The 25,000-nt window shown below is 42.6% G+C and overlaps 3 protein-coding genes across 6 annotated transcripts in view; 1 reads left to right on the forward strand and 2 right to left on the reverse strand.

Moving 5' to 3' along the window:
* Window positions 1-557, reverse strand: part of LOC123514754 (vitamin K-dependent protein C-like) — an 18,735-nt gene extending 18,178 nt beyond the window's left edge. For both annotated transcript variants that reach the window (XR_006677696.1, XM_045272862.1), the window contains exon 1: window positions 413-557. The gene's annotated coding sequence lies outside the window, so the exon portion shown is untranslated. The remainder of the gene's footprint in view (window positions 1-412) is intronic.
* Window positions 558-692: 135 nt separating this feature from the next.
* Window positions 693-3,115, reverse strand: LOC123514756. The gene is made up of 3 exons (XM_045272866.1): window positions 2,266-3,115; window positions 1,593-1,735; window positions 693-1,202 (listed from the first exon to the last, which is right to left on the reverse strand). Exons 1-3 carry the CDS (start codon window positions 2,354-2,356, stop codon window positions 984-986), a joined length of 453 nt encoding a protein of 150 aa, XP_045128801.1. The 5' UTR covers window positions 2,357-3,115; the 3' UTR covers window positions 693-983.
* Window positions 3,116-6,261: 3,146 nt separating this feature from the next.
* Window positions 6,262-25,000, forward strand: part of LOC123514748 (ubiquitin conjugation factor E4 A-like) — a 25,951-nt gene continuing 7,212 nt past the window's right edge. The window contains exons 1-14 of one of the 3 annotated variants that reach the window (XM_045272849.1): window positions 6,262-6,287; window positions 7,011-7,131; window positions 9,954-10,081; window positions 10,667-10,967; window positions 11,447-11,777; window positions 12,491-12,708; window positions 13,462-13,674; window positions 15,354-15,551; window positions 16,739-17,418; window positions 17,937-18,140; window positions 19,229-19,370; window positions 20,044-20,145; window positions 20,275-20,437; window positions 20,884-21,059. In XM_045272849.1, the coding sequence (XP_045128784.1) occupies window positions 6,277-6,287; window positions 7,011-7,131; window positions 9,954-10,081; window positions 10,667-10,967; window positions 11,447-11,777; window positions 12,491-12,708; window positions 13,462-13,674; window positions 15,354-15,551; window positions 16,739-17,418; window positions 17,937-18,140; window positions 19,229-19,370; window positions 20,044-20,145; window positions 20,275-20,437; window positions 20,884-21,059 (2,988 nt within the window). In that variant the 5' untranslated portion in view covers window positions 6,262-6,276. Of the gene's footprint in view, window positions 6,288-6,373; window positions 6,473-7,010; window positions 7,132-9,953; window positions 10,158-10,666; window positions 10,968-11,446; window positions 11,778-12,490; window positions 12,709-13,461; window positions 13,675-15,353; window positions 15,552-16,738; window positions 17,419-17,936; window positions 18,141-19,228; window positions 19,371-20,043; window positions 20,146-20,274; window positions 20,438-20,883; window positions 21,060-25,000 lie in introns of those variants that run through there. The other 2 variants (XM_045272850.1, XM_045272851.1) reach the window with 2 other exon arrangements.

The following is a 25,000-nucleotide window of genomic DNA, read 5'->3' on the forward strand; positions in this document are numbered from 1 at the left end:
AAAGCGTCACCGATAACTTCACACATTCACTATTGTTTTTAATTTTCTTTTATGTACGTGTGGTCATGTGAGTCACTATATCACTCACGTCTTATAACGTCATTAGGCAGTCCTTTCAACAGGTCGATAGAACGAATAGAGCTCTTCGTCTCTTATGCTGGACAGTATTTTCATATATCTTGCATTGTTTACTTTATATTGTGGCATAATAACTTCCTACCTACCTGTAAACATTCTCTCTCTCTCTCTCTCTCTCTCTCTCTCTCTCTCTCTCTCTGTCAACTTATTTTCGTTCTAATCCTTAATGTAATTGGTTATTTTTAATTATGTAGGACACCCCTGACAGCGCCATTTACATAATAAATACATGTGTTTCTTTGCATGCAGGGAGGTTGGACTCCGCATCACCTACCAGCAGTTGAGGGCACGTGGATAGCTGGTCAAGCGTTCCTTTTCTCGCGACAGCTTCAGGTAGACTGATCACTACCGCGGCTGCACCAGAATCACTGGTCCTCTACCCCTACCGCCACCACCACAACCACATCACCACCAATACCACCACCACCACTACTATTATATACTATTATTACTACTACTACTACTACTACTACTACTACTACTGTGTGTGTGTGTGTGTGTGTGTGTGTGTGTGTGTGTGTGTGTGTGTGTGTGTGTGTGTGTGTGTGTGTGTGTGTGTGTGTGTGTGTGTGTTGGTGCACGTGTGTTGTTGCTCGCCAGGAGTAAAGAAGATCAGAGAAACGACAGTTGTGGTCATAGCTAGGTTGTGGTCCGTCTTTATTTTTAAGAGGGGAAAACAGGAAACTGAAAGCAACAACACCTCATCCCTGGCGGTCAGTGTTACTCGTATTTCCATGATTTGTAGGATGGAAATGAAATTTTACCGCTTCCTTATCAGCATCGCAATGGATTCTTGTCATAATTTTTCCGTCAAAGTGGTTGTTTGTTTCAGCGTTTTTCCTCTCTCAGTCCCAGTACCAGAGGGAGACAGAGGAAGGCTTGCGGTGGACTTGAGAGTTATCTTGCTCCTGTTGTCGCGGGTTGTTTATCTGGTGACGAGCTTGCACTAGCGGCAGACGGCGGGGCTGTCTGGCATCGTCCCTGCTGTGACTTGTCTCTTCTTCTGTCGTGAAGTCGTGACGGACTCGGTCTGGCCAGCGTGGGTAGTAGCTTGCTGCACTCCACTATCGAACACAACAAAAATCATGTGTCATTGATTATTCATGGCAGAGCTTCGAGTAATTGGGATTCACCCGTGTTTGCCTCGCTAGTGTGCGTAACAACCACCATTGTTGGCCAAAGTTTTCCTCTTACATTTTCATATTTCAGTCTTCCCATGCTACCACTTGATGTTGCTATATAATGAAGTTACTGCAGCATCACTAATAAACCATGCAGTGAAAGAAGTAGAGAGACCTACTGTTGCCTCTGTGGCTGCCACTTCAAGCACAAGCACGAATGCTGTACGAATCAACATAACGCTATACTAATGTCAATCTTAAGTTTAATTTTACTTAGATCAACAAAATTATGTGTAGCACCGCGCAGTACTCCTCGTGCACTGCTAGACATACCAAATGGCTGCTTCCGGGCCCTCCGCTTGGCCGTGGAGGAAAGACGGTCCTTCCTTGCGACCAAAAATGGGAGCTCACACTGCCAGCCACCACAGGCCTCAGGTGTGGCGGGAACCACGTCGATAATCCACGCTGCCACAAATCTGTCCAGTAAAACGAAAAATCAGCTTTAGGAGTAGTACACAAATATACCATTGAGGAGGATACTTCCACAAAGACGATATCCAAAGGCCACAGAAATCTCTATTCAAGTTTAGTTGATTTACCTGCTAATGATGCTGAATTCCTGATAAACTGACGCTGGGGCCATAAAAACTAAAGTGAAAACTTAAGTAATTTCTTTGACAGTTTGCTGAAAATGGTCGAGATGAGATGTTGAAATCTTTCAAGAATACGAACAAAAGTTTTACGATCTAAATGCTGGCCATTCTTTCCCCATAATTCCTCAGCACTTATCAATCAATCATTTTTTGTAGTAAAAGATTTAATATATTCCTGTAGGCCAGAACAGTGACAGTCAACCTGGGACACTTGTTTGATCAAGTCTATCTACAATGACCACTCCATGAAGTGAAAACAAAGGCCACCGTTCACCATCCACGAGTAATGCTGATCGAGGTCCTTCATCACTACTCAGGAGTAGACATCTCATTACCATCGTCACTTTACTCACTAGCGACAGGTGTGGACGTGTGTGACTTATCCAGTAGCAGTAGCAACAGTAACAGCGACACCACCACACCAACCGCTGCTGGCCCACGCATCAGGCCAGGCCCAGGCAATTGGCAAGGCTCGGTAAGGGAACAAAACAAATCTTACAGGAGCACTTCTGTAGGATCTTGGTGTGTCTCGATTCTCACGATCTCCCGGTCTTGGCCACGCCACTTGCTGCCACCACCCAACACTGAACGAGAGTGACAGCTTTTCTATCCACTCCAAGAAGAGATACTCCACGTAGTTTCTTGGGAATCCACGACCCGATGCAGCGGGTTATATAAGGAACTACTTTCACCCGCTGGGTTTTTGTAAACGCCATCTCGGTGTCTGGATCAGTGGCCTCCCAGCGGAAAGTCCCTCAGAACGGATGCAGTGAAGGGTGAATGAACGTGTCCCTCAAGACTCAACACCCCACAGCTCTGATTTGCGACACTATTCTGTCCTCACGTGGCTGTTTCTGTGGTTTGGACAATTAAGACCTCAGTTGCATTATTAACCATATTGTGAAGCGCTTCCACACAACATTTGCACTACATTCAAAAGATTCTACTTGAAGTTATTCATATGTCTAAGGACGTCTTTATGGTTACAGTCGCAGATCATTATCTTTTATTTATTTTTTTCATTATCAGCAAGGAAAACACTCTTGAGGATGTGGTTACGCAGCTTTGTGGACTATTAATGCATTTCAGAATAAGAGACTTACATGGTGTTTCTATTTCTTGTTGTTAACAGGCATATCTTAGTATGTTTGTGTACATTTTTCTTATAATTTGCTTACATTTTCTTTCAACAAATCTTTCATTAAGGCTTCAACTACATGCACTTGGTGGCATGCCATAATATGTCTACGCATGTAAATTATTCAGTGTAGTAGCGTATTCCCAAAAACCTAAATGTTCAAACCAAAGAAGATACTTAAGACTTCGGGCGTCTTTTCTTTGTTCTTCTGTTCACACACAGGAAAATTATCTATTTTTCGCACACACACACACACACACACACACACACACACACACACACACACACACACACACACACACACACACGAAGTAGTGTAGTGGTTAGCACGCTCGACTCACAATCGAGAGGGCCGGGTTCGAGTCCCGGTAAGCGGAGAGGCAAATGGGCAAGCCTCTTGATGTGTGGCCCCTGTTCACCTAGCAGTAAATAGGCACGGGATGTAGCTCGAGGGGTTGTGGCCTCGCTTTCCCGGTGTGTGTTGTGTGTTGATGTGGTCTCAGTCCTACCCGAAGATCGGTCTATGAGCTCTGAGCTCGCTCCGTAATGGGGAAGACTAGCTGGGTGACCAGTAAGCGACCGAGGTGAATTACACACACACACACACACACACACACACACACACACACACACACACACACACACACACAAGCCAGAGAACCGGGGTTCGATTCCCCGCCGGGTGGAGATATTTGGGTGTGTCTCCTTTCACGTGTAGCCCCTGTTCACCTAGCAGTGAGTAGGTACGCCGGTACGGGATGTAAATCGAGGAGTTGTGACCTTGTTGTCCCGGTGTGTGGTGTGTGCCTGGTCTCAGGCCTATCCGAAGATCGGAAATAATGAGCTCTGAGCTCGTTCCGTAGGGTAACGTCTGGCTGTCTCGTCAGTGACTGCAGCAGATCAAACAGTAAATTACACACACACACACACACACACACACACACACACACACCCGGTAGCTCAGTGGTTAAAGCGCTGGCTTCACAAGCTAGAGGACCGCGGTTCGATTCCCCGCCTGGGTGGAGATATTTGGGTGTGTCTCCTTTCACGTGTAGCCCCTGTTCACCTAGCAGTGAGTAGGTACGGGATGTAAATCGAGGAGTTGTGACCTTGTTGTCCCGGTGTAAGGTGTGTGCCTGGTCTCAGGCCTATCCGAAGATCGGAAATAATGAGCTCTGAGCTCGCTCCGTAGGGTAACGTCTGGCTGTCTCGTCAGAGACTGCAGCAGATCAAACAGTGAAACACACACACACACACACACACAGGTAGACTGCTAGAGGGACACAAAAATCTGGGTTACTCTACCCTGTGTGTGTGTGTGTGTGTGTGTGTTACCTAGTTGTGTTTTACAGGAAAAAAGCTATGCGCGTGCTGTCCTGTCACCATACCTATAGCCATCCGGTTCAGCCTTAAAGTCATGAGTATTTCTTGCTTGAACCACTGTTTCATCCAGTTTGTTCCGTATTGCTATGTTTCTGTTTTGGAAAGCTATCTTAATGCCTCTTTAACACGTGGTCTTTTTCAATTTCATGCCATGTTCACTTTTATTTCTGGAGTCCCACACTAATAGGTCTTCTTTGTCGACTGTGTCCATCCTTTTCCATGCCTTGTATATAGCAATTAGGTCTCCTCTTCCTCTTCTCTTTTACAGTGTTGGAAGTTTTGATATCTTTAATCTGTCATACGTTAATTAAGTCTCTCAAACTTGGAACTATTTTGATTGCAACTCTTTGAATCCTTGTCTTCCTTATATCTTTCTCATTATGTGGTGACCCCATATAAGTGCAGCATATTGTAGTCAGGTTGAATCATGTATTCTATAGTTTTTTTTACCATTTCTTTATCTATATAGGTAAGTGTGTGTGTGTAATTCACTGTTTGATCTGCTGCAGTCTCTGACGAGACAGCCAGACGTTACCCTACGGAACGAGCTCAGAGCTCATTGTTTCCAATCTTCGGATAGGCCTGACTCAGACCAGGCACACACCACACACCGGGACAACAAGGTCACAACTCCTCGATTTACATCCCGTACCTACTCACTGCTAGGTGAACAGGGGCTACACGTGAAAGGAAACACACCCAAATATCTCCACCCGGCCGGGGAATCGAACCCCGGTCATCTGGCTTGTGAAGCCAGCGCTCTAACCACTGAGCTACCGGGCCGTGTGTGTGTGTGTGTGTGTGTGTGTGTTATAGAGATCTACTCACTATAAGGGAAAGCGGCAAGGGGAAGTCCCGAAACGGCGCCTTTATACTCTGCAAAGTTTGTAGTAGGAAAAAATTCTCCAAGCGGGCCCGGGGAGCGGCGGCGCGACATTCACTTGCAGGGCGGCAAGGTGGTGGGTGGGTGGGTGGTGATGGCCCGCGCTGAGGGACACTAGGAAGAAAATCACCAAAAGCGTACTAGGAAATAAAATCACCTGAATATTGACCATATACGTCATTATTAGCTAACAACAGATTAGTACCATTATTGTTGAACTACTATTACTACTACTACTACTACTACTACTACTACTACTACTACTACTGCTACTGCTACTTCTACTTATTACTACTACTACTACTACTACTACTACTACTAAGACAAACAGTATTCTCTATTCTGTCATTTGGCCTTGCAGAGATAACTGATTGTCATTATACAGAAAGCTTACATGGGATATGTTTATTGTGTTTTGTTCTGATGATACAGGACTGTGTAATCATCGCAGCAACACAACAGTTCAAAGAGGGAGTTAAGGTTTCTCTCATTTTCGTATTGTTTGATTTCACAGGGACTGCCACGTGTAGGCCTGACAACCTCTTGCAACTTCTTCATTTACTTATGTTCTTATCACACACATACACACACACGCGCCCTCACAATTATGAGATATAAAATGTGCAATAAGATAATAGATATACGATACCTTAATAACAACCAGGAAATCGAACACAAAGAAGACACATGGAGAGTATTATGAGGACAAGAGAAAACAAGAAAACGAGGTTGTTCAGAAATGCAGTTCTCTAGGTATAGCAATGGAGTATGTGCGCATATAGAAGCGGCATACATAATTCCCTCAGAGGAAGTGGTGTATGCAAACAAACATTAACATGAAATTAAAGTTTAAAAGAGATATAATGATCTGATTCTGGAAAGCAAGGTATAATGACAAGCTTGAATCAGTCTTGTAAATGGGTAGTTACACACACACACACACACACAGCAGTTGGCTCAATGTGGAGAAGGTAAGTTGGTCTTCCTGTTGCTGTTTCTCATCAAGACGTTCGACCGCTGCATAATCTGATAGTATCCACAGCAGTACAATATACGCTTCATATACCGTAGCATACCATGTTGTATCGAAGGTAATAGTGCACCTCCGTAAATTGTAGAACCATGGCGGGACCTTGGCAGTCACTATTGGCCCTAGGTAAGCATGCACCTGTAACTAAATCAAATACTTACCTGTGAGTGGTACTTACATGTTGGGCGTTAATTGGTTCTACTCAGCATGTTCTATTATACCATGTTTATATCTTTTGATCCCAGAATAACTGCGATTTTTATTTTTTTTTTATTTATTCATTTTTTATTTACCTACTTGAGAACACAACCTATTGTCCCAACCCTCCCTCTTCCCTCCCTCCGTCCCCATCCATCCACCTCCTCCATCCCTCAACTACACTCGTTTCTCATGATTCTCTAAGTCTTGAAAGTCTAATTTGATATTTCTTCTTCCTAAATGGATCTACTATGATATCTTATCCTATTTAAGACTGAGTATGGTATCCGTAAATTACAGAACCTCCTTACCACCAAGCCACCTTCTACCCCAATCCCTCCCTACCACATCTCTCTCTCTCTCTCTCTCTCTGCTAAATTTTTCTTTCACTTCTTCTGATAACTGGACCTAGTAACATATTTTCGCATGTCATGATGGAATAGTAGTGTTTTTGTTGCCCCGTCAGTCCGTCAGCCAGCCAGCCAGCCAGTCCGTCAGTGGCCGTGTTTACATCCCAAGGCAGTGACTGTGCTAGCTCACCCTCTATCCACCACAGGCTTTTGACAGCAGTTCTCTCCTACCCAGTCGTAAGTAGACACAACTGAGCCTATTTTAAGAGACAAACAACATTCTTTCCTCGAGGTGTTAGTAGTGAAGGTTTGATTATCAGTTGCGGATATGATGGCAATATATTTTTTTTCGGAAGTAGAAATTGTAAGAATGCTGTCATTAGCTGAGATAACCTGTACTTCGTGTGATACATTGCCTGATGGTTACTTCAACCTGTCTGGGTTTGTTTCCATGTGCGTGTGTGTGTGTGTGTGTGAGGTGAGGGTGCAGGTGACAGCTAGGAAGGCAGGGAGTGTTACGTCATCAGAGAAGTATTAGCATGATTTCGGGAATGTACAGGCTTACGTCACTTTTCGTTCTGGCAGGTTCTGTGTGTATTTTTGTCATTATTTTGTCGTTTTTATTGGGTGAAGTGTTTTCATTTGGTATGCCGTGTGGATTTTTTTTTTTCTTCCACCTTCCCAGTGATTTCAGTTTATGTTGTAATTTTGCTCTCACAAAGTTGACAAATAGAATGTTACAGGAGTAACTACTGCTAACTTAGTCTATTTTTTTGACTAGAGGTATCATACTTACAAAGCATATCCTAACCTAATCAATAACATAAATAATAGGATAACAAAGGGCCACCAGGGCCCATCTAGGTTATCCTGTATCAGTCGCACAGCGACCTCGTCATCAGTACTTAAAGATACACTTACAAGTACACAATACATTATATACTAATTCTAAATAATTGGCCCATTAACAGGGCTAAGTCCTGCATCGAATTCCTCTACAATCTGTAATCCCCATACATGGGGATCATGTCTTGTTTAACTATAGTAAATTTCTTATAAAAACTATCATGCAGCGCTATACATAATTATAAATCTAATAAATTTAAGTGCTTATCTAATCTGTTTTTAAACATTGTCAAACTAGTGCTATTTACAACTCATGGTTAGGAGTGCACCTGGTCACTTGACAGTTTCACTCAACCATGGACTGTGAGATGACTCATGTTTTTCTGGTTAGGAATGTTGTGATTTGATGGATAGTATGTATCATTTCTGTCACAAATTATTATTTTTTGAGTTATGACTTTTTCAACTCCAACTTATGCCTACCTCATATTTCCAATGATCTTGAAGATTCTGAGGGAAATTGAGGTTTTTGGGTGGGGGAACATTAAATTGAGTAATGTGCATTGCGAAAGAGGTCGGAAATCAACAAAATCGCATAAAGAATCTTTGAAAATACTTCAGTGATGGTGGCAGCAGTTGCTTTGTTATTGTTGAATAGCGTTGCCAATGATTCGTTACCCCTGGATTTAGGTCTGTTGAAAGGCTATCCCTGACATTACATCCAGAGCCTCCCCAAGGATTACTAACCATTCCCAACATTGATTTTGATTTAATGCTCATCACAAACCAAACCTAACATCATAACCTAGCTTGGGGATTGTACCCCTGTGGACCCCCTAAGGGTTACTAACCAAATCCAACATTATGACCTTGATTTAGTGCACGTCAAAATATCATTGGTTGGGAGAAACTATAACTTGTCTCAAAAAAGCATTAGAAGGCCTTGTAGGAGGTAATGATGTTAGGTTTGCTTAAAAATTGTTGGGGGAGGGGGTCTGGTGCAGTGTAGGTCCATGGCTATAAGGTTTTTATGTTAGGGTTTGTTTAGCTTGTTTGCGGGTGGTCTGGGTGGGCTGCCCCCTCTGTTGTTATAATGTTGGGTTTGATTAGTTTGTAGTGGACAAAGCCAGAAACATTGCAAATTGTTGGCAATGCTACTCAACAATAACAAAGTGACACTTTTTGCTGCTGCAACCTGCCACCACCTCCATCAATGTATTTTCAGAGATTTTATTTTTATGACATTTTGTTGATTACCAACCTCTTTTGCAATGCACAATACTTAATTTAATGCTTCCCCCACCCAAAAACGGCAGTTTTCCACAGGCCTCTTGAGAGTGCTAGGAATGTGAGGTTAGAGTTGAAAAGTCATTACTCAAAAATATTAATTTTCAATTGAAATGATGTACATATACCATCAATTAATTAACTTCACTTCTCACCAGAAAAATATACGCCTCATCAGAAATTCTGTGGTTGGATGAAACTGCAAATTGACTGTGCACCTTTTTCTACATACATTAATGTCTAATGAATGGTTGCATGGGGGGAGGTGCTGAAGGTGCCTGGTTTTCATTTTGCTCATCCTTTTTTCAAAGTGAACTTTAGAACTGAGGGATGGCAAGTTTTTGAGTAGAGTTTTCGAAATCATGATACAAGCCTAAGTATTATATCCTCCCTAGTGTGACCAGAACACCTGACAGTTGGACATCAGTCTTTGGCTATGCAAGTTCAATGAATTGCCATATTATAGTTGTTGTCAGCTAACAGTGAAGAGTATTTCAAAATTAATGCAATTTGGCATGGACTTAGTAGTGGAGTGTGAGGCAAGAAAGTGCAACAACCGTCTGCACAGCTCAGTTTTATATTTTACAATTAAAAGAGCAGAGCACTGTCTTCTCATGGCAATACACACCATCCACATACTTGCCAGCCAGAGTCACTCAGGTGTCCATGCACATGCAGAGTATATACATTGTTACTTTGACATCTCCACAAAACACACAAGACCAGGTGTGTTCCCTACATGCCTCACACCACTACAAGTCTCAGCATAGTGGCTCTTCAGGACTGCCTATATTTTTATACTGCTGTGACATTTATTTACAACACATGGTATCTGGCTAATATAATTCATAGTGTTGGGTTTTCTTATGTTATACAGTACCACGTTTACATGGCACCATTAATGATGTTCCTTTTTCAAAATTCAGATGTCAGAGAAGCTACAGGATAACCCGTTTGCTGCACTCTTCTCATCAGTAAAGGATGCAGAGCAGTTTAGCCAACAGCACATGCCCACCAAGACACAGCCACCCACCAACAACGAGCAAGTCCACAAGTATGCTTTGTGTACTGTTGCAACAGCTAATTAGTCCCATTGTTTCACTGGGCTACCAATATTAAGTACCTCATATGTATGTATAATTGTAATTTCTTTAAAGTCTTGTTGTAGGATCCCCCATTTTTTTGTTTTTTTTTGCAATTTTTGCCACAACGTTAATACAATACACAATAACCACAGTGACAGACTCAAAAGTAACATACATTGCAGTGATCAGATATAGTGGAGAACAGGAGAGTCTTTTCTGAGGTATTATAAACGAGGGATTACAAATTATATTGTTTGTGAATGCACATACATATTTTATTTAAAAAAATTAGAGTTATTGTTTGTAGATTTTGAACCAAATTAACCTTTTTAAGTATTATTGCTGACAACACAGACATAGCATTGGAATTTGCCTCATACATGTATTGCCTTACATTGGCAAATTCTTCTATGCTAATGATGTCTTGGTGTATGGATCTCTCTCTCTCTCTCTCTCTCTCTCTCTCTCTCTCTCTCTCTCTCTCTCTCTCTCTCTCTCTCTCTCTCTCTCTCTCTCTCTCTCTCTCTCTCTCTCTCTCTCTCTCTCTCTCTCAGAAGTGAGAATGACAACACAGTGTCCTTCCTGGAGGACCTGCTGCTGGTCACAACGAGGGAAGAGTGGCCTCACGCAGCACCACGGGTTCTGCTCCCCTCCAGTGATCCACTCACAGTGGACAGCTTCCCTTTGCTGCTCTTCACTCGGTTGCTACTTGATGCCTCAGATGTGCAGTTGGTAGGGCCTGTAGGAGAGGGAGGGGATGAGGCTGCCCAGGGTGAGGTGATGGTGTACCTGAGTGAGGTGTACAGCAGGTGCTGGGCTACACGGGACAGGCCATTAGGTCACATTGCAAGAAAGGTAGGTCATGTGGATTACTTGTCTTGTCTTACTATAAAACAAATGAACATAGGGTTTTTCCTTGGAAAGAAGATAATCATGTGTGAGGAATGATTTACTAAAGCTGGAGAAGGTAATTGAGTTGCATTTACTTAAGGAGGGGAGAAATTGATACATGTAGTGAAAATGAATTGTTACCGATAGAGGGGAAGCAAACTAGAATTTAATACATTTTGTTTTGGTATATGACATACTCTGAGTGGAAAAAGAATATTAAATGATATATGTGTAGAGTGAATAAAGGGGAAGTTAGGATTGACAAAGTAATATTAAATAAATGTGTAGAAATCAGTTTCAGAATATGAACTTTCCGTGATATGGAGTGAATAAAGAATCAATGATAAAGATGTGAAAATCCTCAATATGGTGATGATTACTAGTAATGGTTGTGATTTCTCCATACAAGACTTAAATGACAATGAAGTTCCCTTGATGTTCAGGTGATGGAGGCAGTGGTGACCAACCTAGCCACAGCATTAGAACAGCCTGAACTGTACCCAAGCCAAAATGTGGAGCAGCAGATGCTACGTGTGTTGCATCAGGGCCTGGGTCGGGAGGGTGCAGTGGAGGAGCTCACGCGAAACCTAGTCAGTCACATATCCAAAGAGGGAGCAACTGTCCCACCTAGAGTGTTTCAGCAGCTCCTGGGAGAGGTCACCACTAAGTTGGGATCCTGTTCCCTCATGGCTGTTGATTTCAGTCTCATAGAGGTTTTGGAGCTCTATGCCACACTGCCCCTCCTTGCCCCATTGCTCACTAGAATCCCTCCAGGTAAAGTATTGAAGATGAAATAAATGAAAACTATATTATTAACATTATAATTTTAGTGTGTGGACATTCTTTGCTTGTGACGCTTTCACCATTGGTTAATTGCAACAGTTAATGTGTTTTGATACTTTGACAGTTGATCTCTTGAATATGTACTGTATCATCCCTTACTAATAATTTCCTTTTTTTTTTTTTTATATAGTTTTCACACTTCTTCCACTTACTATGCATAATTTTTTTTTTCATCTGTAGCCTTTTTTTTTTTTTTTCTTCATCTGTAGCATTTTTCCCTTTATAATCAACACTTTTTTTTCAAGGTCTGATAAATCTCCTCAGCATTTAGATCTATATTTTCATTATCACATTCACCATTCAATGTTCACTCTTTCCTTTTATCCTTCACTTATTTCCTCTCTTATTCCTTCCTCCCTGAATGTTTTGAGCCTAAACTTTTTCTTCTATTCACATCCTTCTCAAATTTCCAGTCTTTTTATTTTCAACATTATTTCCAAATTCATATATTATTTCCAAGATCTTGTTTGTCACACCACAAAACTAATACATACTAGATGCTGTGAACAGGTTTTTTTTTACATACAGTATTGTCTTGTCATTCTCTCAATCTGTTACCATCTATAGAGGAAAGGAAAAGAAAACTAAGAAGAAACATTGAGTCAGCACTAAACACTGAAACCTCCCTCTTCCCGTTCCAACAGAGCAAGAAACCAGGATGGGTCGAAGCTTCCACAAGACACCCCTTGGCAGCCTCCTCTCCATCTCCAGCCTGCCTGATCATGCTGGTCTGCCCTCACCCTTCTTTGACAAACCATCCTCAAAGCCAGGTCACATTCACAAGGACACTGAAAAAAGCATCTGGTTGGCACAAAGGAACATCAATATTCGCATTCACAAGATCTTTTACAGACTCCTGAAGGTGTGTGTTTTTTGTCTCCATTGTTCTTTTATTATGGTTTCTTTATATTAGTGGTATGAATAGAGTTGTGCATTGGTACATTAACAAGTAAATGTAATTGTCAGGGAACATTTTTTATTATATCTTCCTGTTAGCAGAAGCAGTCAACCAGTAGACTTAGATGAACTGGACATAATGATTAATAGATAAGATTTCAAAACATATCCTTGCAATACAATGCTGTTTATGTTGGAATGATGTTTTTTTTATCTCGTATGTCTTTAGGAATTCAGGTGGTGAGTCATCTCTAGTGGTGGAATAGCCATGAGGAGGTGCAGCATCAGTGTAGTGTGTCATGTTCTTGGTTTTCATCCTAGCACTCTTCATTTGGTTGTGCAAATAATCTCATAGATACACAGAGAAGAGACCAAACAGACTCATATGAAGAATGAACTTAACAGAAGTTATTTTCAACACTAAAGTTTAGTTCTCTTTGTTTAGACATGTTAACACCTTGCTGAAATACATAAAGCTCTTAATGGCTTTTTGCTCTTGTCTGTGCCATACTTTATGTTACATATTTTGAGCTTGGCTTGCTAGCAGGCTAGCAGTAAGATTAGCAATTTTGGTATATATTTTGCTTAACAAAATAATTGACAATAGTATTGTCATATTTCAGATACTTTTGTTCTATAGACAGAATGAATTCAGTATACTTGTGTAGTTAGTACAGTTCAGAAATATAAATCTCAAGCAACTTGTATTTTGTTTCAGGTGTCATCCCAAGCGAAAGATGGGCTACTGTCATGGCTAGAGTCCTGCCTCCAGGCCAACCGTGGGCGGGCAGGGATCTGGCACCTGCAGGGAATTGAAGGGGGCCTGCAGTCCATCTATGCCTCTGATGGGTTCATGATAAATCTTGGAGCTGTGATGCTTCAACTGGCTCAGCCCTTCACGCAGGATGTCAAGACAGCCAAGATACTCAAGGTATGGCTGTGTGTGTTAGAGTGGTTGTGATGGCTGGCTGTAGACACCTGACTTACTATGATGGCAGATGTATTTCCATCATGAGGTAGTTCTTGGTAGAATATAAAATATGGAACTATTTTTTACTTGCCTATTATTATCGTCCATTGAATGAGTTACCTCTCAAGACTTCAGTTTTCAAGTTAAAAGTCTTATTTATAACTAATTCATTCTTTTGTCATTGTTTTGCTTGTCATTCCAAAGCTTTCAACTAGTGTGCTCATAGGAATAGAGGCACATCCTGCCAACCTGTCCTATACTGGCCACAGATTCTAAGTGAGAACATTAATCATCCCCCCCCTGGGGATGTGGGCACAGTCTGGACACACACACCATGGCTAGCTTTAGGGGCTATCACACTGGCCTATGATACGCAGAACGAGGAACATCTGCTCTAGATAGTTGGAACTTGCCTGGGATTAGCGGAGCAAAGTTGGGATGGCTTCATATCCATGCCGGTTCTCCGTATATTTCATCAATTTAGAAAGCTAGAATATATACGTATCATGTCGATAGTTTGGGGGTCATGGCAACCACCTCTGACTCCTAAGTTGCCATTGCGCACGTCTCGGTTCTTCCTTAGTTTCTTATACTTACTTTTCTTCAGTAATAAGAAGTGGAAATACAATTCCAGAACGAAGCACAGGTTGAGATATAAGCGGAATGGTTTTGTTCTGGGTTCTTTTGACTAGGCTTGGTCTTGGTTGCTTGGCCGTTTGTCTTGCATAGCAAGAATGCCGCCTGCTTGTGTGTGATAATGTTCCTGGTTTCGTACCAAGAACCATGGCCTGCATTCCGTGTATCATAGGCTAGTGTGATACCCCCTTTAGAACATTGCCATTACATTTTCTTTGTCATGAAGAGTAACTGGGTTGGACTGAGGGAACTGAGAATTTCTCCTTAGTAATCTCAATCAAATATTTTTCTATTGTGACATTTACTAGATTTAAGGCAGTAATAACATGATGTTTGTGAACTGAAACCCAGCCAGCCAGATTGTTAAATAATCTGGAACATGTCATTTTCTGTGTGAATAATCTCCTGAGGAATAATTCCTAGATGTCCATTTACTGATGACTTGTGTGGTTTCACATTTGTAGCTTTGGCTTACTCCGAGAAAAAAAGTGTGTGGACAGTCAGCGCATTAATTATTAATGTTGTTGACATTTAATAGGAATTAAAGAATCACTTATCCTTCTTTTATTTTCTTTTTATTTATTTATTTTTTTACGTTGAGGCCTATAGCGCCTGTAGGCTCACTTGAAGAGTGTGTAGGATGCGCTGTTCAGCTTCCACCCATTAGTGACACAGACAATTTTATTTATAGTGGTACCCATATTAGGGCCCATATTACCACCCAAGCTCATCTTGTAGAAACTCTTTATGCTGTGTGGAATTCATTATGTTGAGAGGAAAGCAGACTAACTTTTGTGGATAATTAAACCATTAGTCTATGATTGCATGAGAGATTCACCAGAGAGGCAGAACATCAGAGCAGCCTTTGAATCACTGCTTGGTTTCAACTTATGTATTTAGCTACCATCAGGGGCATCACATTAGTGTCATTATGGTAGTGTAAGTAAATGATATTGATATTGATGCTGAATCATAATGTGGATATTTGGTTGACATACCATCAGGTGGATCCCACTTACTGCAAAGCTCGTCCAATGAAGGAAGATGGAGGAGTGCCTGGAGCTTACACTAAAGGCTTTGAAAACCTAAGCACTCTTGTACCTCACTCAGAGGAGGACTCTGTGCTGCCTCACTCCCAACAGTACTCCTTCATCAGTTCCTGCTTCTTCTTGACACACCGAGCATTGCACCTTGGAATGCAGGTAAAGTTTGTAGCAGTCATTCAATTATTGCTGGTAGCATCCTCAATCTGTCAGTTTCAGCAATACTGTTGACCCTCAATAACTTGGACTAATAAGGGGGAAAGTTAGTCTGACATGTGCAAATGTCCAACGTAGATGAACTCCCCCCCTCCACCCCCACACCAAAAAAAATAATAATATTGGGGTGGGGCAGTTCAACTTGGATTTTAAGGGAAGCAGTGTAGGATTTGTTTATATAATTTTTGGGGAGTTAAAAATTTTGAGATTACTATTGTCTCTCCAAAACCTTCAGACCTTAAATTATGAGATGGTGTAGCTTATTTTTTCATAATTAAATAACCTTCCTACCAGGAAGCCATTTTTAAATGCCTCCTACAGTTGTGTTATAGCATGATTCATGCCCTACACAGCACGTGGCCAAGCATCAAGAAGGGAGGTGTGTGATTTAGCTCTCTATTTTTTCGTGTCATTTAGCTCTCTATTTTTTTTCAGAAATAATGTCCTTACCTGCATAAATTGACCGAAAATTACTATCAGAAACTTCAAGAAGAGAAGACAACAAGAAACAAGCAGCTGTGGCTGACAGCTGGACCTTGAACCCTCCCCTCCCCTCTGTCATGCATGTTATCTCCCCCTCTGAGATCCTCCCCTTACCCCAGGCCTCACTGTGATGCTTCTCCATCCTCTCTTTATATCATATGACTGCTATGATCTTTTCAAACACTTTATTCTCACTACCTTCATCATGACAACTATACATCTTTAGGAGTGAATATCTCATTGCAGTTTTTTATACTTCAAAAATTTTCTCTAAATTAGTATAAACTCTGACTTTGTTTGGTATCATTTTAAACTACGACTAAAATGCAATTATTTTGTTGTAATTATATCTTTTATAATGTTAATAGAAAACAAGATACAGAAAAGTGAAAAAAGTTTTGAAGGAAAAAAAAAAAAAAAAACCTTGGCCTGGCAGTTCAGCTCAGACTTTAATTAATCCCTGGGTCAGTCAGAGACCGACTTATTGTGAAATCTGAGTTATCGGTGTTTGAGTTATCAAGGTTCAACAGTACATCATGTCCAGAAGTATTGAAAAAATTAGTATGTCATAATGGCCAGAACTCTTGAAGCTTTAACTATTGCAGTTCATGTGCACATTAACATAGCAGATGGATGTTCTTTGACAGGTAGCACAACAGAAGTTATCCAAGTTGTCTCAAGAACTGGGACGGCTGCATCAGAACGAGTCTGTATCAGAAGTGATGCAGCCCTATGTGGAGGCACGCACTGCTGACCTCCTCTCCCTCAAGGCAGCATTGTTTGAACCTCATTTGACAGAGAGCTTGCTGCAGTTTCTTGGATCCACAACTGAATGGATGGTACAGATCTCACTCAGCCCCACAAACCAACTCACTCCACCCACCACTCTGCAGGAAGTCAAACTGCCACTTCCAGATGAGGAAGAGGAAACACCCCATCCATTCCTGCAGTGCATTCCTGAATTCCTGGTAGAGAACCTCACAGAAGCCATCAGTTCAGTGCGGCATTACACGGCAGGGCTTCTTGATGCTGCAGGAGACAGTGCTATTCTTTCCCAACTCATGTCATTCATCGTGGTGTTCATGGGGTCTTCCAAGCGCATGAGCAACCCACACCTACGGGCCCAGCTTGCTAGTTGTCTTGAAATCCTCCTGCCAGAAAGTAAAAACTCTTCTGGTGGACTCCTAATAGGTCTTCAGGAGCAGCTGTTCCAAAGTCACCCACTATCCAGCCAGTTGGTGCCCACTCTGCTCAATGTGTTTGTCAGTATAGAGATGACTGGCCAGAATGTTGCATTTGAGGAGAAGTTTGGATACAGGCGACCCATGTGAGTATTCTTTTAGATTCAACTTTCTGTATTCTGCATAGACAGTAACTTTTTTCAGTCTCTGGTTGCAAAATTTACTTATATTCTTCTTATTTTTGTTTTGATAACCCTTCTAATTATTGTAATGACTAACTATATCTCTGATTACATTTTTCATTGATCAAAACTGCATGCCTTTAGGCTATGAATACAAGATACACTATATGAATGATATATTGTCTTTCAATATATCTTTATTCTTTACAATCCATTCCACATTTTCAATGCATTATTTTTTTTACTAAGATCTTTTCTGAATTTTTAGGTAGAAAGTATTGTGGAATTCTTTATCCCTTCACTCACTTGTTCTAAAATTATTTTTCATCAACTGTATTATGGTAATTTTTTCAAGCATGGTATATTAATGTCTGGTCCCAAGCATTCCTAATAAACATTTCAAATTCACCATACACACTACTGATTCTCAATAACTACCATCCTTCAAGCATCCTGACAAACTTCCACACCGACATCTTCAGGTACGAGGTCATGAAGTACCTGTGGGAGCTGCCTCGTCACCGCCAGAGGTTCACTGAACTGGCGACTCAAGCACTGTCCAACATGGAGTCTGCCAGGCCTCCACTGTTCCTGAGATTTGTCAACCTTCTCATCAATGATGCTATTTACCTACTGGATGAGGGTCTTTCCTACATGTCTCAGCTAAGGGAGTCCCAAAAGGAAAGGTCAGTGTGTTTTCCTTCTTATGTGCATCATTCCTTAACTGGTGTGTTTGTTTGTAATTTGATGGACTGTAATGTACTAACTAAACGTGTTTCTATAGAAAAAACTGATGTTCAATTCACAGCCACAGTAGATCTTGAAAAATGGTAAATTGCCATGTAGGCAACTCTTGTGCCCTAAAGATACCATGTCCAATTTTTTGATTGGTAACATCAGGCTCAGATTGGATAGACCAATACCTCTCCTGTGTTATCTTGCCAGTTTCCTCTCACCACAACCTTCCCGTTTCATTGGTCGCATTTGAATTCCCTTACATTATAATGATAAGTTTAACTTAACAATAAAGAAAAGATTGTTGTAGGAGCACTTGGTCATGAGGGGCTCAATAATTATGAGATTTAAAAAGGAGAGAAAGATCATAGGACCATAGACAGCTGTCACATGGGAGCTGAAAGCAGGCTGCAGTAGTGCTTGGAACAGCTGCCACTCCTGGGAAAAAGAAAAAAAGATTCTGGGTGTAAAAGAACACATATCGTGCTAAATTAAGTTGCTCATCCTTCTTGCTCTTGGTCAGAAGAGACTTGAAAGCTGCAAAGGAGCAGAAAGTGACAATTGTTCCAAGTGCTAGTATGGGAGCTTCTGACCCTCCTTTCTTCTTTTCAGTCTCACAGTTAGCTTTAGAGAAATACTGTCACAACACACTTTTCTTAATTGCTAAGCATGCCAGGAACATTGTAGCATCAGGAAAGTTAATTGTAAGCAATGGAAAGAGAATGTCATGGAAACAGGGAAGTGGGTGGGAAAGCGTGAGTGAAGTCTCTCCCTTCACTGATTCAAAACTGAGTGTAGCATCATTAGAAGTAGTAAGTTGTCATACATGATGGTTTGCCACTTAGTAAGACATCAGAGCTTTGCTGGAAGGGCATGCTGTGGTGCTTACACACTTTGTCATCTTTTTATCTTTTGCCATATTATACTATTATATTATTAGTGACCGAGTCTTAGATCCTTAGTAACTGAATAATAAATCATAGTGAATATATAATATAATTTTGTTATGTTTAAAATTCAAAAAGAAAAATTGTTACAGAGATGGAGGGGAGTGGGACAGCCTGACACCTGCTCAGCGTGAGTCAAGGGAACGCAGCTTTCAGAACATGATGCTTTTGGCTCGGTTCCATAACAATCTAGGCTCTCACACCATCCAGATCCTCATTCGTCTCACCAAAGAGGTTGGTTGTGCCTTATTCACTGTGCTGTCAACTGGCAAAATGTATCCACAGCTCTCTCATGTGCCATTACCAAGTGTCACTCTTGGAATGCTTTCATACAGCTACACATGCTGTCTTGCTGGAATCATAAATAATAGATGTAAAAGGTCAAACATGATTGCTTTTGCATAACTATATTTTTATATATATATATAAGTATAAAAAGCATAACTGTATATTATACAATAGTGTAAAACATTTCTGGATCTTCTCACTGAACAAGCATGCTTGACCTATTTTGGACTTCTTCAAGCACAACATTGCTAAATCAAGTCTCCTATTTCAATTTTCGTGTGTAATTGTCAGTACTCTAGTGTAACTGAAGTTTCTTGTAATGTCCATTGTTTTGTTAAAGGACCTTTTACACAGTCAAACTGTTTGTCAAACTTGGTTTGATAAACATGTTTAAAGTGGTTTGAATGTGTGCATGGGGTATTTGACAACCAAACATGTTGGTCAAACCATTTTAAGAAAGGTAGGCTTGATCAGACTTTCTGAAACTGTTTGACCAACATGTTTGACAACCAGATACCCTGTGCACACATTCAAACCACTTCAAACATGTTAGTCAAATTGTTTGTCAAACCATTTGACAGTGTAAAGGTCACTTTACCTAAAGCACTGCCTTCAACAGATTCCACAGATGTTCACCCACAGCACCCTGGTTGATCGAATGGCTGCCATGCTTAACTACTTCCTTTACACTCTGGTAGGACCCAAGCAGCGTAACCTCAAGGTGAGTGGGCGTCACCAGACCTGTTACTGTTCTTTGTACAAACTTGACAGTGAGTGATATTCATGTACGTGATGGATAGCCATGTTAATCATGTTTCGGGGAGTAGTATATCTCCTTGTTTTGCTTCAGGTTCGCTACATGGAGAAGTATGAATTCAGGCCGGGAGAGATGGTGTCCGACATCTGCACAATATATACACATCTCTTTGCCAACTCTTCTTTCTGTCTTGCTGTTTCTTCTGATGGACGATCTTATACACCTCAGCTGTTCTCTCAAGCCTCAGATGTCTTGTGTAAGTATTCATCAGAATTCCTGAAATATGTAGAACAGTATCATTAATAGTGATGAATATAAATAGCACTGCTTAGATCAGTAGTTCTCAAATTTGGTCAGTATCAACACTTGGGGATTGATGGGACCATTCGTCTGGAGATTCTATAATTTAGATTATGATAAACCATTATCTATGTTCTTTTTCCCCTTGACTACAGTTATTGATGTAAAAACTACTACTACTACTGTACATGGTTTTTGTCATTGGAATTATTTTCCTGAAATAAAAAAAAGACAGGTGGTTGACGTAAATTTTGAAACTTCGTTGGGAGTCGACAAGTTGAAGAGTTTGAGAACCCCTGGCTTAGATAAAAGCTTTATGCATGAGGTGTTTTATTTCGTAAACAGTACAGCAGAATAGAATGAATGTATTTAAAAAAAATTCTAACGTCACGCTCCCTCAAGGTCGAGTTGGACGAGGACTTCTAGCCGAGGAGATGCAAGAAGTTGGTCTTGCTGTAGTTGCTGCAGGCAAGGCACAGGCTGAGGATGAGGACATTGCAGCGGAAGCACCAGAGGAGTTTCTGGATCCCATCATGTCTCACTTGATGACAGACCCGGTCATCCTGCCATCCTCCAAGGTATCAGATATATATATTTCTTAGATGATCTTATATATTTCTTAGATGACTTTCATAGCTAAAGAGAATCTGAGTGGTGGATGATGTACTTGATTAGCACAATGAGCAACCACTGTGGATCTGAGAAGGCCTATTGATGACATGCGTACTCTGCCAACCATGTCCTCATGAGGAGAGCAGACTAGGGTGACAGTCATCTTGTTGGGCTGCAATTGTCCATTTGCATCATGTACACTAGATTTGCAGGAGAGCTTCTCATCCTTGCTTCCACACCAACCTTCTTATAGCAGACGAGATGATGTGCTACTCGAGGATGTCCCTCACATCTGACTTCTCAACATAGGCGAGGCCATCCACAGGTGCGACCTACCCTCCTGCGCTGGTACATCAGGAGAGCTGATTGGGCCTAATTTCTAGCACTAACTTCACCACCCTCCTGTCACACCATCTGCCCCTGTACTGGGACATCAGGAGGGCCAAGTAATAGGCTGCCTACCAGCTACCTGATGACCTCCACTGGCAAGAGAGGGACCTGACTGTAGCAGACATAGCCATCCCCAGAAATGTTGTGCCTTTGTGCCTGAGTACAGCAGGTGTCCCTGGGGGCCAGGTGGCTAGAGTGATGCTCCACTTTTAGCCACCACACATTCTTAGGCCATCTGTGCAAGAGCATGAGGAGAGCAATGGCATCAGGTTCTGTCCCACCCGACTCACAACAGGAGGTAGAGAGGCTTGTCACTGCATTCACAGAGCAAAACTCCATTAACCAGCTTGTTCTGCATATGTCTCCAGCAGCAGCTCTAGCTGCACCGTAACAAGGTTGTCAGAGAGGCGATAGAGGAAGATGATGAGAAGGACCAGACCTTCCCTTCAAGAGGTGGGAAAGTGAAGAGGAGATGGCTGACACAGCAGTGGGGACAGATGGCGTGCTGTACAATGTTGGCTCACGCTGGGCCATCTGGGAAAGCCATGCTGGTGGCCCATGCTCAATCCACCATGGATGGCAGGCTGCGTGCCACTTGCATGAAATGCCCACGGAACTGCAGTGACATAGGGATCCTTAGCACAGTAGACAGCATCCTCACACTGTTTGTCCAGGTCAACCACCACTCTGCCATCTCCAACATGCCATCCTTGAATTCTTCTACAGGAAAGGGATTCGAGGAAGACTACCGTCATGGGTGCACACTTTATGTGCAGTACTGCTGCACCAGGTTCACATTCCAGGGCCATAAGTCAAGCTTCCAGTGACACCCCAGGTGGTGACCTAAACCCTCTCCTCTTCTGCCTGCCAGTGGAGCAACTCTTATTAAGTCTGGCCCCTTCCTCAAGGACACCTCCCTGCTGAACTATGCCAACCACCTCACCCACATCATCACTGGCAGCAGCAGTAAGCACAGAGGATATGCAGCTGGCAATAATATCAGCAGAAAGTGCAAGTAACTGGGGCTTGAGATCTCGGCTTTAAAGTCCCAGGCCATGATGGTGAAGGCCGCAAACCAGCCTGGCAGCTCAGTGTCCAGTGACTAGAGCTGGCTTGGATGAAAGCCTGCCAGTACCTCAAGGTGTGGGTTGACATGTCTTTCACAGCCCATGCTGCATACCTGAAGAAGATGCTGGCCAGGCTGAACGTGATGTGGGTCACAACATGACTCAGGGTGCATGCCACCTACTGTATCCTGTGTTTGTACTACATGCAGGCTTGAGGTGCTACAAAACACCACCATGAGGAAGGACCATGTTGTGGGCACTGAGGTGGACCAGGGCCCATGTCATGTAGAGGGAGGCCAACCTAATTCCCCAAACTACCTGAGTGCAGCAGGTCACCACCTGCTACGTGGCCAGGTTGATACTATGTGCAGACCCAGGCCACTGACTCCTTCAGTAGTGACCCGTGGCTACTACAGATCACCCTATCAACCACCATCACTATTGCCCAACCCTGGCCACAAACCAAACTTCTGCCCTCCACCTGCATGGGATCTCCCTGCAGCTGTCTTCTTCACCATGCAGCTGCTTATAGCACCTGTAGGTGTACTTTAAGAGTTGTATGGGAAGTGCTGTTTAGCTTCCACCCATTAGTGGTGCAGGTAATTTTATATATAGTGCCCATATCACCACCCACCTAGAACCTGGGTATCATGGTGACATGTAAATAACTCTAAACCACTCAACAAATCCCACGCTCACCACCTTATCCACTATGCCACCGCCTCCCTGCCTGTAAGAAGGCACACTGCATCAGCACATCCTCATAACCATATGGCTTGGGTTACAAGCCTGACCGTACTCTCATAGAAGGTGAAACTCAACTGGATACCCAACTATGTGGGAATACAGGACCTCAATGCTCTACATGCCCAAGTGTCTGGAGCATGAAGCTTGCTATCTGCCACTTGAAGTTGGTAGGTGTTAATGTCTCTTGTAGGACCACCATGTCCAGATCCTCTTCAAATACTGCCCTTTGCTTCTGTGCTTCTTAAGCTCCTAGTCTTGCATGTTTCATTGCAAGATTCTGAGTCTTATTGACCCTGCAGGTTGGTCCCCATGGGTGTCATCCTCAGTAAATCAACACTCTGGCTTGGCTGGGTGGAAGTTGGCTGGTGCGCAGCTTGGTCGTCAGCTACATCCATCATCTGTGCCCATAACACAGTCAACCACATGTTTGTCACCCATGTCTCTGCATTGAGAGTGATAGGCACATCATGTAGAGGGGTCACTTGGGACCATAACTTGTCTCCTTGCTGTCGTCAGTGCTGAGCCCATGGCTGCAGGGCATTGCATGTGTTGTTTGTGTCTTGGTTGTGGGGTCTGTCCCATTGATCTTGGGTGTTGGTTTCCTGTCTTTGCAGTTGCTGGATACAGCAACCATCCCAAATTTTGGACTGGAGAGGAGGAGGGGAGGGGACAGACACTTGGGATAGGCCACAGATCCCTCTTCTAGCCTTGGCAAAGTGTGTGCTGGGGGCTGGGGTTCATGGGAACCTGTGCCCAGGGGGCCCATGCTGACCTGATTGGAAGCTGGCCACATGATGGATGCTGGTGCCTGGAACTGCTGGTGTCACTGAAGGAGGGACCAGGGCAGCCTGTGGAGCCTTGCAGGATACTGATGGTTCCACACAGCCTCCAGCAGTCTTGTCCCTCTGGGTGTGCAGTGGATAGTGTTCCAGCACTGAGATCAAGAAAGAGCACACTATTGCTGTCCCTGGCAATGTGGTGCAGCAGTATTGTGGAGTTGTCGTCCTTGGGTGTGAGGATGACTCCTTAGGTCAGGATACTCCCTCTCTTGGACAGTGATGGCCAGGTAGGCACTACCATGGACTGACTACTTTGCTGCCAGCTTGAACTTGGGCCTTGGGGTTTGCTGGTGCTGAGCCTAGTTGCTCCTGACGATGATCCATTCTTGCTTCTTGTCGCTGCTGATGGACTGCCTTTTTGGGCATGCAGTTGTTACTACTGTTGCTGCTGTCCTCCAGCAGGTCATGTTGGCAGTGATGGGGTGACTGATGGAGGCCATGCCTTTGGTCTCTTACCCAAACCGTCACTGAATGTCATTATTTGGCTGTTCACTACCATTATGGTGAGGTGCCAGTAAACAACCACATAGCACAATGAGAGAAGAAAGGTTGCATGGATCAGGAAGTGATCTGAACACTCACCTTGTCTATCATAGGTCAACTGCTGACCCATAAATACTACTGTTGTACTGGAATTTGGCTCTGATGGTGCTGGTGGAGTATTTGAGGAAGAGTTCCCTGTTTGCCCCCAAAGTAACTCCAGGTGTCCTCTTCATAATGTACAGCACTTATTACAAGAAATGTGTAGGTGATTGATGTGGTGCTTGTGCTTGTAGCTTTGGCATATTCTTGTCAAATGAACTGCTGGCTAAGTTCTGGAATGCCAGAAGTATTATGGCAGTACATACTCCCTAGCTGCCTGTA

Source organism: Portunus trituberculatus, chromosome 38 (genome assembly GCF_017591435.1).
Source record: "Portunus trituberculatus isolate SZX2019 chromosome 38, ASM1759143v1, whole genome shotgun sequence".
NCBI classification, from domain to species: Eukaryota; Metazoa; Arthropoda; class Malacostraca; order Decapoda; family Portunidae; genus Portunus; species Portunus trituberculatus.